Genomic DNA, 14,477 nt, shown 5'->3' on the forward strand with positions numbered 1-14,477 from the left:
GTTGCGGCATTTCGTCGAACAGGTGGTGCGGAGCCTCGGTTCAAGCCCGCCCCTTCTCGCGGCGGAGAGGATACAGGAAACGCGGACGGTGGAGACGATGCTTGGCCGCGTCGGAGCCGAGAGGAGCCACGGCCTTCGGGCTCGCCCTCGCTCCGTGCGCGATCAGCAGCAGAGCGAGGTGCGCGTGCCCCGCCTCCACCGCGCACTGCAGCGGGGTGTACCCGGCGTCGTCCACCACGTTCACGCTCGCCCCGTGGCTCAGCAACACCTTCACGCTCTCGACCCGGCCCTTGAACGCCGCCCGGTGCAGCGGCGTCCACCCGTTCTGATCCCGCGCCTCCACGTCGGCTCCCCCTCGAGGCAGCTCTTCATCCCGATGACGTCGTCGACCCTCGCCGCCCGCAGCAGGACGTCCCGCAGCCGCAGCGAGTCGAGCAGCCGCGAGTGCCCGTTCTCCGCCGCGAGCACGAATGCCGTCTTCCCGTCCCCGTCCACCGCGTGCCTCGCGTACGTCGAGTGGTTGACCAGGTACTCGACGGCCTCGGCGTTGCCCGCGGCGGCGGCGAGGTGGAGAGGGGTCAATCCGGCGGAGTCCGTCGCGTCAGCGTCCGCCCCAGCTGCAACGCAGAACCTGATCGCGTCGACGAAGCCGTTGGCCGCCGCGACGTGCAGCGGGGTCCGCCCATCGGGGTCGGGCTCGTTCGGGTCAATGACGTCCCCGAACGCCTTGAAGAGGACTTCCATGAGGTCAACCCGGTTCATTGCTGCCGCCTTGTGGAGGATGCAATCCGCGTGTTTGTTCTTTTTGCCGACTGATGAGCCTGACGCTATCAGGATCTTCAGAATCTCGAGATTTCCAGCTTCAATTGCCAGGCTTATCAAGGATGTTCCATCTGGATTCACGTCGTTAACATCTGCGCCGCCGTCGATCAGGCTCGCCACTATTCCCACGTCCCCGCACGAGATTGCATAATTCAAAAGCCTGGTGAGCTGGGACCTGTCACATCCAGGAATCGCCTTCTTCAGCAGCGAAGCGGTCTCTCTGATCTCGGTGTTCTGTCTGATGAGGAATTCGATCACCTGGAGGCCCACGAAGGCAATGGGCATGGTGGCGTCCTTGAAGACGTGGGGGCCGGGCCGCGAGAACAGGCGGCGGAGGTCGTCCTGGTGGGCTTTCCCGGTGATGAGCATGGAAGATCGGACGGTGACGAAATCGGGGGCGAGGAGAGGGGCGGGCGGTCAGACGGGGCCAAGAGGAGCGTGTAAGACGTGGAGGACAGGGGCGGGATGATGGAGTAAGGCTGGCTGAAGCTGAAGAAGGAAGGGTTGGCGGTGGTCAGGGAGACGGCCACGGACATGGTGTGCATGAGGTTGGTCACCCGGAACGTCTTGGCGCACTTCTGGCCCTTCCTGAACGTCAACTCGACCTCGGTCACATCCGGCTTCACGAGCCTGTCCATGGCGGGACGATACTCGGGGCCAAAGGAGCTTCAAGAAGCAGCAACCCTTTGTGTTTTCCTTGAGGAATTTGGGGGCGACCTGGGTGGTGCTTTCCTTTTTGTGAAGGGAAATGCAGAAAGCGAGGGGCGAGGAATGAGGATGAGAGAGGTTTGTCGAACGCAATGATGAAATGCTTGATTGGTCTTTCGTTTCTTTATTGTAATCAGGTGATTAAATTATGGGTTTAACTTGCAGTGGGCTTTGGTTGAAAAATGGGAGAGATGGTGACTTCGACAATGAAAGGGAAAAAGTCCTTGATCGGCTCCTTTGACCATTGAAGGTGCTTTGCTTGCTTGATTTAATTGAAGGAGGGAGGACAGAGAGGCACTTTCGATTTTTATTTCTTTTTAATTGACTCAGCCATTCGTTCTTATGAAACTTCTGGGAATTTCTGGGGGCTATTTCATCAACAAGCTTCTTAGATCTGTGCTGTTCATGCGATTACATGATTTCATGTCAGAGACGCCGATGCTGCGTAAATGCAAAAATCGGAAGATGGCGATCCGGTTCGCATTTCACCGAGCCGTCATGTGTCCGGTTCCCATGATGTCCTATCTCCTCCATCATAGTTAAGGGCTCGCTAGAGAATGCCTAGAGGGAGCGATATCATTGACCGAGTTTCGGGCTCTACAGAGTTGACCTTGGCCATCTGCAGACTGGTCCAGCATGCGCGTTGAATGTCCAGTTTGCAGGGCAAAGAAAATTCTTCACAGATCAAGCAGTTGATCCTGTCCGTTAGAAACCCGAAACTACAGATCTTAGATAAGAGATCTCAGATGGTCGCTTATCATGCGGAAAAAAAAAAAAAAACAAATGGGTCCGACAGCGACGTTTGCTACTAGAGCGAAATCTATTGGCTAGGGGAAAAAAATCAGTTGTCAGTCGATGATTCTAAACAATCCTAGGGGACCACAATTAGCTGCAGTTGATGATTCGAGAGGCTTAAGGGAATGACAGAGCAAGAAAATATGGAGCCTCTTCTGCTAACCCTTCATCTGGTAATGATCACCGTGCTTTCATGCTGAGCTAAGCAAACCATTAACCGGAACATAAGATGAGTTTATCTCCCACGATTAATTTTTATAAGCCAGATTAGTTTAATCGATACAAAGCACCCTCCCGTCTTTGTCGGATTAGGCACATCACCGAGATAAGAAAATATATTATGCGATTTATGCGAGGTTACACGTCTTATGCTCCAATTGAAGACGATTTCTTCAGCCTTTTGTGCAGAAAGTAGTCATTTTCATTGGCCACCTTCTGTGTCTTTTCCCATCTGCGGAGGACGATCCTTTCTTAGTTTCTTTATTCAAACCATCTCGATGTCATTCAACCACTAGGCACCCAAAAAAGAAAACCCCACCAGTTCGGCATATTCTCACTGCACTGCGTCATTCGACAACGATACACCATGTCGCTCTCATGAATGCGCCGTGATGATCAGCTTGCTACCAAACGGAGACCATTTTCTTGTCACCTTCTTATCCGCGGCCCTGGTGCGTCGGTGTCGGCATTAGATCGCTTGGCCTTGTCTATCCGATACCGTTTCGAGGTTTCCTCAGTGATCCTGATTTATATTGAAAAAACTGGACTCTTTAAGACCTAACTGCAACTCCAGTGATTTCCCTAGACTCCTAACTTCTGGTAATCACTTTCAGATTCACGGCATTTCTATGCGACAATGTTTTAATCTCTGTTGCGGTCACTTCTTTTCCAATGACTATAAGAGTAGCTGTGAGTTAAACATTGTTAGACAAGTCACGACCACCGTGTCGCTGGGTAATTACTAGGGAAATTCTTTCTGTGCAAACTCTCGACATCTTCGAGAATAAAACAAAACGTGCCTAGGTTGTTAATCCTCATAGACAGAGTCGGAACAAGGCTGAGCTTGCTGCATCTCGGGAGACCATCGTAGGTTAGGACTTTCAATGATGCTTCATTCCATCGTAAAGTCTAGATAGATCTTTCTGTGAGATTTTGTGGGATCACTGCCAACTGTTTTAAAAACTTAAGCTATTAAATAAATACATGATTTATTATTTAAATATTCTAATACTCTCCCTCACGCTTAGTTTGGTTTTTACCTAGTACTAAGGCGTGGAAGTTTGATTGGAGAGACAAATGAGGCTTGGAAAAATTTGAACTCGGAACCTTTAGTTTTGATATCATGTGAAAATTGTAGTGGATTTAACCATTGGACTAAATGTCTTGTCATAGTCCAGTCCGCTTACTACTTAAATCCCTATGCAATGAGATAAGCTTTGAAAAGTTCCACAGTTTCATCGATTTTTTCTTAATTTTAAAAATTCATTTATAACCGACTAAATTATTAGAAGGACTAGGTGGTACAAGATCCCACGTGTGAAGAAAGAGGCAAATAAGGAGCTTGAGGACCAAAGGAGGTAGAAAGAAGAATAAATTGATTGGAGTAAACAAAAAGCGAATGACGTAATTTGGAACAATGGATTACAAGATTGATTTGACGGTTTTGAAGAAAAGGGAAAATTCTCGTCATCCAACCAAACATAACAACTAATAAAAACATGACCACTCAACTGATCAAGACAACTATAGCATTTGTGATTTGACGCATACCCAAGAAATACACATGGCACAAAATTAGGTGTCAGCTTGTGAGAGACACGAGATAGAAGAAAAGAATAACAAGCACACCAAAAAAACCCAAAAGAATGAGTAATCAAACTTGAACCCAAATAAATAGTGGAAAAGAGAGAGATTATATACGACAAGAGTGGGAAGTTGATTAATAGTGCAAATGGCAATGAGAAGAGCATCAAACCAATATGAAGAAGCATATGAGCATGGATTAATAAGGTTCGAGACATTTTGACTAAGTGTATTATTTTGCGTTCTAATAAATCATTTTGAGATGGAGTGTCTAGACAAGAAAAACATTGAATAATACTATTTTCACATAAATATGTTTGGAACGCATACCAATATGTTCTCCTCCCTCAGTAGTTTGTAAAAATTTAATTGTGGTACTACACAAATTTTCAATAGAACAACAAAAGCAATAAGTGTTTACGCACTTCAAATTTATTTTTCATGGGAAAGACCCAAGTGAACCAAAAATTAAAAAAGTGGACTCATCCATGCATCAAAATGAATTACAACTAAAGGAAAAGATGCATGATTACTACCAGATTCAAAAGACAATCAATGAGATTTGCCTACAAGACACGACTCACATAATATTGACTTAGAACTAGAATCACAAACACGACTCAAAACTTGTTTATCTAGATGCCCAAGACAAGCCTACTAGCGAGGGAAGCAGAGGAACCCACAATAGGATATGAATAAGATGACACCATTGAGTTGGAAATCGGATAATGACCATGAGAAGAGTCATCTTAGAGGAGAACTTTCCTAGTTCATTTGTCCTTCGAAGAAAAGGACTAACCATTAAAATCAATGGCGCAAGAATTTTTCGATAAAGTTGAGCAATTGATAGGAGATTGCGAGCAAGATTAAGAACATGATAAATGATAAAATGGAGATAATAGCAAAGATTCAAAACCAGTATTTAAAAAGGCTTTACCGACTTGCTTAATAGGCAATAAATCACCATCACCAATTGAGACTTTTGTCAAACCGTAAAACAATCTAGAATTTAGGATGTTACTAATATCACTAGTTATGTGTGCCAACGCTCCACTATCAAGATACCAACTTGAATCAAAGCTCTCACGAACCAAGAGAGCTGAGAAGGAGTCCAACATGTCACTAGCGATAAAAGCTTGGTCGAATCTTTGGTGACATTGAAGTGCAGTGTGCCCAACTCCATTACAAATTTGACAAGTAAGATGAGACTTAGATCTAAGAATACCTCCTTGTGTGAATGGGAGAACCTAGGGCTTTAAACCACCATGAGGCTAATTAGAGGAGTTGGAGGAGGTATAGGGCATTGATAATGATTGCAAACTAAACCGAACATAGGAAGATTGCCAACTCAGTTGATCATGCAAAACCTTATAAGTTAACCAAGAATTGGGACAAGAGAGGAGGTTATCCACCTTATCCAAGAATTGTCCACCTTATCCCCGACCAAATTTGTGGCCTCTAGAATTACGTCCACCTCAAGACCCTCGAAATGGAGGACTAGATGAAGTAACACGACTCATCAAAGTGTGATGAATATCATATAAGGTGATGCATTCAATTTTCAAAGAAATCGTTCTTATTGGGTGAGGAGGCATGACCACAAATCACCAAAGGATAGAATTGTAGGGCTGTTTGTGACCATGGTGACGAAACGATCATACTCAAGCAGGAGCTCATTAAGGGCTTGACTCACCAAGTCCTTATCAGATATGGAGCAATTAATTGCGGTAAGAGAGTCCACAATTGACATCAGATGCCAGAGATAATTAGACATGACTGATTGGGTTTCTTCACAACATTCTAAAAATCAAGTTTTAGTCTAATTTCTTTGCCACACATTGATACATAAAACATTGTCCTAAAGCAAGCCAAATCTCTAGAGATGTCCAAAGGTCGTGAACTTCACGGAAAATCTTAACTATGAGAGTTGAATTGATCAAACTAGGAATGCATTGATCTGTCTTTACTTAGGTGGAATATGAGGTATTGATCACTATAGTGTCATTCTGATTATTGTTAAGCTTTGGCGGACACGAAAAAGAACCATCCACATAGCCTAACAAATCGTTGCTGATTAAAATAGATTCAAATTGTGATTTCCACAAAAGATAATTGTCTACATCGAGTTTGATGGAGACAAGAATTGTGATGTTGAGAAGAATGAGAGACGATGAGGATGATTGCTCAATCATAATTTGAATAGCAACAGAGATCGGAGAAATAGAGAAGAGGGAAGAAAAGGTGAAAGTGGGTGCAATATTATAGAGAGGTGATGAGAAATTGGGATTAACAAAAAATGATGGGGTAAAGAGATGGTAAAGAAGAAGAAAAAATTAGAGATGTATTGAACATTGCTGAGATAGCAATTGGAGCAAAGGAAGTGCTGATTTGGGGTAGAGATGTTGAATAATTTGATATGTTTTATTGTTTTGATACCATATGACATTTAGTGGAACTACTGTCAATTCTTCTAAAAACTTAAGTTGTTAGATAAAGGCGTAGTTTATCATTTAAATATTCTACACTTTCGATTTCAATCTCACTTTGGGTAGAGTACTCTCTTTCTTTTACTGTGCAGTTGAGACCCCCGTTGATCCTAAAGGCCATCATGGTATTCTCTCTCTTTTGGTATGCTGTGCGGCAACAACAACAGACTCAATTGAACGTATCTGTGCAGTGCAGCAGAGTTACACGACTAATAGCTATTGCAGGGCATCTGCTCTCTGGTGTATGATTAGGCTAATAATGCCTTCCTCTCCCCAACGTCTAAATTTATACATCTGAGAAATATTCTATGAAAATAGAAAGTTTAGAAAATGAGAAGCAGCTTTTTCCCAACATAATGTCCGAAAATATGAACTTGATATCATTAAATTACTGGCCTGTTCGAAGGCAGCTGATCGATTCCCACTTCCCTGTCAAGGGATCTTAGATTGCATTGTTCTAGTTCACACTGACCAACTTCTTTCTGATTTTCAACGATGTTAGTTGGAGGGTCAGCTTAATTAATTTTGCTTACGGGCCCACTGATAACGACGTCCTGCGACGTATTGCAAGAGAGCTAAATATAATTGCTGCCACTCAAAAGAAATTAAGCAGAAGTTGATTTGGAGTTTCGCAACATTTTCCCGTCACGCCTCGTACCATTCCTAGAAAGTCACATTGGATCCGCTAATGGACAAAATGGCACATTTTCGTCTCCTCAGCTGACAGCACCCTCAAGAAACGAGAGATCCTGAGGATGAAGCAATGTGAAAGCAAATATGTTGCAAGCTCATTTGTGAGCAATGAGTTATATAAAGATTCAGCTATGCATCTTGCAGTCATTTACGTTATAAAGCGAGTAGACAGAATCCACTGTCTGGTGGTTTGCTTTGTCGATATGATACAGCTAGAACTAAGTAATTGGACAATCTCCTTTCCCCTTAATGACAGCAAACTATTTCTGCAATAGAACAACTGTTAATCGTCGATCATTTCGTTAACATTAACAGTTCATGATGTTTAACCGCCACTCGATCTTCAGGTCCTTTCATGAAACAACATGACACTGTTTGATATGTCCTTTCATAAATATGCGATCGCAACTCATTCTTCCCCTCCATGTCTTTCACCCTCTTGTGATCTAATTTGCTTCTTTGATGACTCCTGGAAACGAGCTGAAGCGCCATTGCAATCAGGAATTACTCTATCTAGCATAACCCCGTTGCTATTGAACTGATTTTTATCTTTAAAATGCTGTCGTGACTGTCTGGTGGAAAACGTCACTGTACCTATCAATTGTCACGAGCTACCTTATTAAAAGATAAACTATGACCATATCGCAGTTGTATTGACCAGTTGGTTTTTCACAAATTTCAAATACACTTAGTAGGAGGAATCGGATAGATTAAATGGACACCGGTACTCATTGGTTGCGCAGTGCCATCATTAAACAAATCTATTACGAGTGCAGCAAAGTTTCGTCTGTCAGTGAGCGAAAGATGCAGAAGTTCCAACTTAGAGCATCATTTTCAACTTTGATGTCACTCTCATTCTTGTTTTTTTTAATGCTCATGGGGTCAGATTCCATTGAAAGAACTACAAAATCTCCATAGAAATCATGTCCAGTGTGTGAGACTTAATGAAAGCAACTTCAAATTAATGAGATGTTAGTTCTCTAACATTTACAGCCTCGCTTTGAATCGATCATTCAAATGTCCAATTGTTGGTTTGATTGCCATCGAAGCATGAAGTGCAGGTTACGTGACTAATAGCTACTGCAGGTTATCTGCTATCTGGTGTATGATCAGCTAATAACGCGTCTCTCCCCTTCTAAATCAATGTCTAGATTTATATGTCTGAAAAATATTCTAGAAAAATCGAAAGTTTAGTGCCTCTCCGACCTTTGTTGACCTCATCCAATTTAGGAAATGAGAAGTAGCGCTTTCCCAACACAATGTCCAAAAAGATGAGCTTGATATCATGAAATTACTGGTCTATTCAAGGCAGCTGATCTATACCCAGTCAAGGGATCTTACATTGCCTTGTTCTAGTTCACACTAACCAACTTCTTTCTGATTTTCAAAGATGTTAGTTGACGGGTCAGCTTAATTAATTGTGCTTATGGGGCCGCTGATAACAACATCCTGCGACGCATATTAATAAATCAATTGCAAGAGAACTGAACGTAATTGCTGCCTCCTAAAAGAAATTAAGCAGAATTTAATTTAGAGAACCAAATTTCGCGACATTTTCCCGTCACGCCTCAAATCATTTCTAGAAAGTCAATTTGGATCAGCTGACGGACAAAACGGCACTTTTTTGTCACGTCAGCTGAAAGCACTCTCAAGAAACAAGACATCCTGAGGGCGAAGTACTGTGAAATTGTGAGCAATGAGTTATATAAATATTCTACTGTGCATCTTGCAGTCATTTACAGTCAAAACCAAGCCGGTAGCATCCACCATCCACTGTCTGGCGGTCTGCTTTATCGATATGATTCAGCTAGAACCAAATAATTGGACAATCTCCTTTCCCCTTAATGACAGCAAACTATTTCTGCAATAGAACTTCTGTTAATCGTCAATTGCGTTCCCTAAACATTAATAGTTCGTGCTGTTTAAGCACAGCCCGTTCTTCTGGTGTCTATAGCAATTCCTTTCACAAAACATCATAAGACGGTGCGATATGTCCTTTCATGAATATGCGATTGCAACTCCTTCTTCCCTCCATATCTTTTGCCCTGCTGTGATCTAATTTGATTCTCTGATGAAGGGCATTGCAGTCGGGAATTACTCCAAATAGCATAACTCCATTGCTATTGAACTGATTTTTTTTCTTTAAAATGCTGTCGTGACTGTCTAATAGAAAATATTATTGTACCTGTCAATTGTCATGAGCTAGCTGATTTTTCGCCTTATTAAAATATAGGCGATGACCATATTCGCGGTTGTATTGACCAGGTGGTTTTTTGCATTTTTCAAATGCATTTAGTCATAGGAATCGAATAGATCAAATGGACGCCAGTACTAACTGGTTGTGCAGAGCCATCGGTTAAACAAATCTTTCACAAATGCAGCGAAGCTGCGTCTGCTAGTAGGCGAAAGATACAGGGGTTCCAACTTTGATGTCAGTCTCATTCTTGTTCTTCTCTAATGCTTATGGGTCAGATTCCATTGGAAAAAACTAGGAAATCTCCATAGAAATCATGTCCAGTGTGTGGGACTTGATGAAAGCAACTTCAAATTAATGAGATGTTAGTTCTCTAATATTTCCAGCATCGCTTCGAATCGATTATTCAAATGTCCAATTGCTGGTTTGATTTCCATCGAAGCACGAACTGGTTATATTTTCACTCCGGCAGCGGCTATTTTGCAATCGGTTTCTAAAGCTTGCTTGTCTAAGCCGGCTCACGTCACCAGTCATACGAGGAACGGCTGCAGGCCAGGACTAGCACAGAACGAGTTCTTACTTGGACTGTCGGCTTCGGTGCACGCAAGGAACAGACCGAGTCAATCTAATTGATGTTGAATCGAGTACCTGGCAAGTCTGGCCATCTTTCATAGTTCTACCCAACGATAACCTTTGATTCCTAGGTAGACAGTAATTGGTTCCAAGAAACACTCTCTAATGAAACCAAAAAATGGTCTTATCACACCATGCTTTGGTCGAAAAATACCGCTCCAACCACCACGAACCACGCGCCTGAAAGTCTGAGAAGAGGGCACGGCGAGCTCTTCAGGGCGTTTCTCAACCTAAGTATCTGATATCAGACAAACACTAACTTCTATATATCGACAACACCAATCCTAAGATTAGAGTCCATGTCCTCATATCCATGAGGATCTTACCCCCCACCCAAAAGCATTTGACCCAGCCTAAGGATATGCCGCCAAAGACAGGTGACCGTTTTACTGCTGTGCCAACCACATAGGCAGGTTACAGGTATATCCATTTCCTTCAGCTGATCATGGTGACTTCTCTTTTACTCTGTAGTGGGGCGCATCAGCTGACCAAAAGTGCATAAATTTCATGCATAGTGGAATGTCGCGCAAGAAAATGGGTGGGCTTGGCGAACTTTTTTGGCCCATTGGGCGCGCCCGGCCGTTCTATTTCAAGGCCGGCCCGTCCATGGAACTGTATAAGATATGCCTGTAGAATACTAAAGTTAATTTTCTACCTTGACACGTAACAGGAAAGTGGTATGTAGCATATGCGCAAGAGTATAAATATAAAAATACCATGAATCCTAGAATCATTCTCTATTCTTTTTTCCATATATTAGCTAAAAAAGAAACTCTTAAAGAAGATCGTGCATCTTGCCCGCATGAGTTGGCCCGGTCCCCCTACTTCGCCAAGATTGGCACTCAGCCGGGGCTGGAAGTTCGGGTCTGAACGGGCATGGCCTAGGCGTTTAGAGGTCGGGGCCCGGTAAAACCAGCCATATCTCTCTATATTGTGAAGAAGAGATTAATATATCTTTAGATTTCAAATTTCTATGCAATTGGAATACTTTCAAATAGCGTTTGTATCTACTATGAGATGTATAATAACGATATAGTATAAAATAAAGGACAGAATAGCAATTTAAAAGGGTCGCACAATAATCATACTCTCATTTATTCATAATTTAAACTAAAATTTTCTTATGATCCAAAAAATTTAGGTTCATTTTCGAAGACAATTGAAACCACAATTTCTCCCCTTCGATTAATTTTTTTTTTCTATTATTCACACTTATATGTATGGGGGTAACTTTCCTTAATCTTGCATCAAATGAATTCTACTTACGTGTGGTTCTTAAGTCCTTTCTCTCGAGAATAAAAGGCCAAAACATCAAAATAAAAATAAAATAAAGGATAGTTGCGAAAGATTGTGAGTTTATAGTTATCAAATGTGATGGGTCATAAACCCTAATTGCATATTTTCCTTTTTCATTCTTTCATCTTAAAAGTCACGTAACATAACATGCCGTATGTAGCATCATCATGGAATAGAATCATTCCTCGAGCCTGAACAACCTTTTTAGAAAAACCAAAAACCATGGGCTCTAATTCCCCCATCCCCCCCAAAAAAAGAAAACAACGGAGGAGGGAGTCTCCACCTTAGTCGTTGCCATGTTCCCATCCCGTGTCCTACTCGTAATGAACCCTCTTTTGGCGCGCCTCTAAGCAAAAGTCCAAGACGACATCCGCAGCATGCCGCAAGGCTCCAAGAAAGAGCCATGACCCAGAAGGGAACCCGGGATTAGGGTTTTTAACAACGAGCTCCAAGGTCAAAACAAGAAGATGTAGAGGAAAAAACCCCGGGTGGGATTTGACTCGGACCGGGCAGAACAAGCCAAAGGCCTCTCCTCAATTGTTGACCTAACGCAGATGCTGCCAAACGGGAACGCGTTGTGGTCCGCACGTTGTTCCTCTGGTTTCGTTCGAGATTTTACTCCCAAAAAGAATGACCGAGAAAGGGAGAGAGAAACCCTAGAAAGATGCAAACCTGTTGAATAACGGGGACGGGTGGCCACTGAAGTGAGCGTAGGGACACCGAGAGAGGAAGAGAGAGAGAGGGAGGGTTTTCTAGGGTTTCTTTCTTGCTTTCGCCGTGCATGGTGTGCGAAGCGTGGCACATGCCTAGCCACTTACCGGGATAAGACAAAGAGATGCATCCAAATGTGCAGCGCACTAGCGTGCCATCCCCCCCTTGGCTTTTTCCTCCTCGTTTCCTTTTCTTGTTTGTCATCTCTCCGTGACGGCGACCGGTGGAAGAAGACAAATCGAGTGTTTATCCGTTTGATTTTTCTTGGAACCTTGCGTCGAAATGGGGGGAGGGAGCGTCTCCCTGTACCGAGTCAAGCCAGCATCGTCGTCGTCATCATCGATGAGGAATTTGGCGAGCATCTTGTCACCATCATTTTCCACGCCTTGGAGATCAGTCCGACTACTTGGGGTTTGCCCGTTCTCTGCACACGAACTCTCGTGATGATCTCGAATGGTTCCACGGTCGTTTTGCTTCTTGGTTAACCGAAATTTTTCAAAATCAGCATGACCAATTAATTGTGATGATGATAAATAATATAAGTTAGGTGAGGAAGTTAAATGGGTAGGAACCCATAACAAATTTACGACACTAATCTTTAGAGAGAGAGAGAGAGAGAGATACAAAAAGCATACTCAATATATGTCATTCTGTTTATAATTCATTTTTACAATTCGATCTCAGAATCACTTGATCTCATCATAATATACTTAGAAATTTAGGTCTCTATCGAGGTTAACTAATGGCTACGATGTTGTCATGGCAATTAAAAAACTTCCAAGCTCACTATGCTTTCGAAATAATTATAGATTGAAGGAAGAGTCTTGTTGGCATCTCATTTTGACTAGATAGACATATTTAATCTAAGCCCAACGCTTATATTTCTAGATGGCTTATCTTTTAGTCCATCGCAAATGGAACTCCTAAAGTATATCCACCTTCCAAAGCGAGAGTGCGCAACTGCCATTGTCTCCACGACTTTGACTTAAAAATGCCTCTCAATTAAAGATTTCCATGCGAAAGCAAAATAGGATTTTTCCCTAACGCTAGGCTGCTTGAGCCAAGACACCTCGATCATTGCATCAGACTACGCTCGTCTTTTTTGAGTCATTTAGTAATTTCTAATTGCATGCATATCGCGATCTTAATTGTAGAAATAACCTAGCCTTTCCGAAAAATACAACGAGGATATTTTTGATAATAAAAATACAACGATCTTATTTGCTTTCCTGAAACTAAAATTTTTTGTTTTCGGAAGCCCGCCTTAGTTATATACGCAAAAGAAAAATGAAAATTACATGGCATCATGAAATTCGTAAAAGTAATAATTTATTAAACCATCTAGAAAAGGCGAAGTTCGGTTGTGCTCATTCATTGAACTGAACTAAACAATAATGATTTTGTATGTGGAAGTTGTTGGAGGAATATGGCCAAAAATCGCCCAACAAGGCTACTTTGCCTCTCTTTTAATTCTTTGATGCATGCATAATTCTCTCCTCTCTTTCTCTCTCATATTCTTTTTCTCATTTGTTCTTTTATAGTCAAGATAAAATTATGCCGGTGACGTATTCTCAATCATAAGTAACTTTGGCTTGCGAGATGCTAGATGGCCCACATGTGATCGATTTTTCCTTGGACTCGGGTAATTGCCACCCAATTTATATTCCCCATCAAAAGAATCTAGAAAATTTCGCTTGCACGCAAAGGATTGATTAGATTATCACGTTTGAAACGCGACGATAATCACGACAATAAGAGAATGGATAGAAAGAGCATATCAACATTTTTCCTTTTTTAAAATCCTTTCCCAATAAGGTGATTATCTCTTATAAAGTACGAATCATATGGTTGTCTACTTTTTGACTTTTTTGTTCAGGCGGAAATTAGGAAAGATAGGAAAAATTCACTTTCTCAATCAAAGATTTTCATGTTAACACAGAATGGGATAATCCATAATGCTATGCTAGCTAAGCCAAGACATTTCGATCATGTTATCGGAAACTAACGATTCATCCTTTTGTAGCTAATTGCTACTTACTAATCGCATGCATATAGATTTTCACAATTCTTAATTGCCAAGATAATCATACTCCTTCCGAAATATAGAAAGAAAGAAAAAAGTAAATTGACCTCAATGGGGGTATATTGAGGGCAATACTTAAATAATAACGAAGCCTAATTTTTTCCTTCTGTTTATGGTAGGATAACGCATGTCTTTATAATGTTCAGTTTCTTTAGGCATTTATGGGCACATTGAATGTTTCTTTTTTTCCAGAAATACGAACTTTATCTTTTTCGTGTGGCCCATCTTAATTGCATACGCGGCCAAAAGAAGA

The 14,477-nt window shown here is 42.1% G+C and overlaps 1 protein-coding gene across 1 annotated transcript; it reads right to left on the reverse strand.

The window, feature by feature from the left end:
• Positions 1-270: 270 nt before the first annotated feature.
• Positions 271-1,191, reverse strand: LOC104457076 (protein VAPYRIN-LIKE). The gene has a single exon (XM_010072022.3). The coding sequence runs from the start codon at positions 1,189-1,191 to the stop codon at positions 271-273; it is 921 nt and encodes a 306-aa protein (XP_010070324.2).
• Positions 1,192-14,477: the final 13,286 nt, after the last annotated feature.

Source organism: Eucalyptus grandis, chromosome 3, assembly GCF_016545825.1.
Source record: "Eucalyptus grandis isolate ANBG69807.140 chromosome 3, ASM1654582v1, whole genome shotgun sequence".
NCBI classification, from domain to species: domain Eukaryota; kingdom Viridiplantae; phylum Streptophyta; class Magnoliopsida; order Myrtales; family Myrtaceae; genus Eucalyptus; species Eucalyptus grandis.

What these genes read in the sequence shown, in the direction of transcription:
- LOC104457076 (XM_010072022.3), bottom strand. Translation starts at nt 1,191, where the DNA reads ATGCTCATCACCGGGAAAGCCCACCAGGACGACCTCCGCCGCCTGTTC.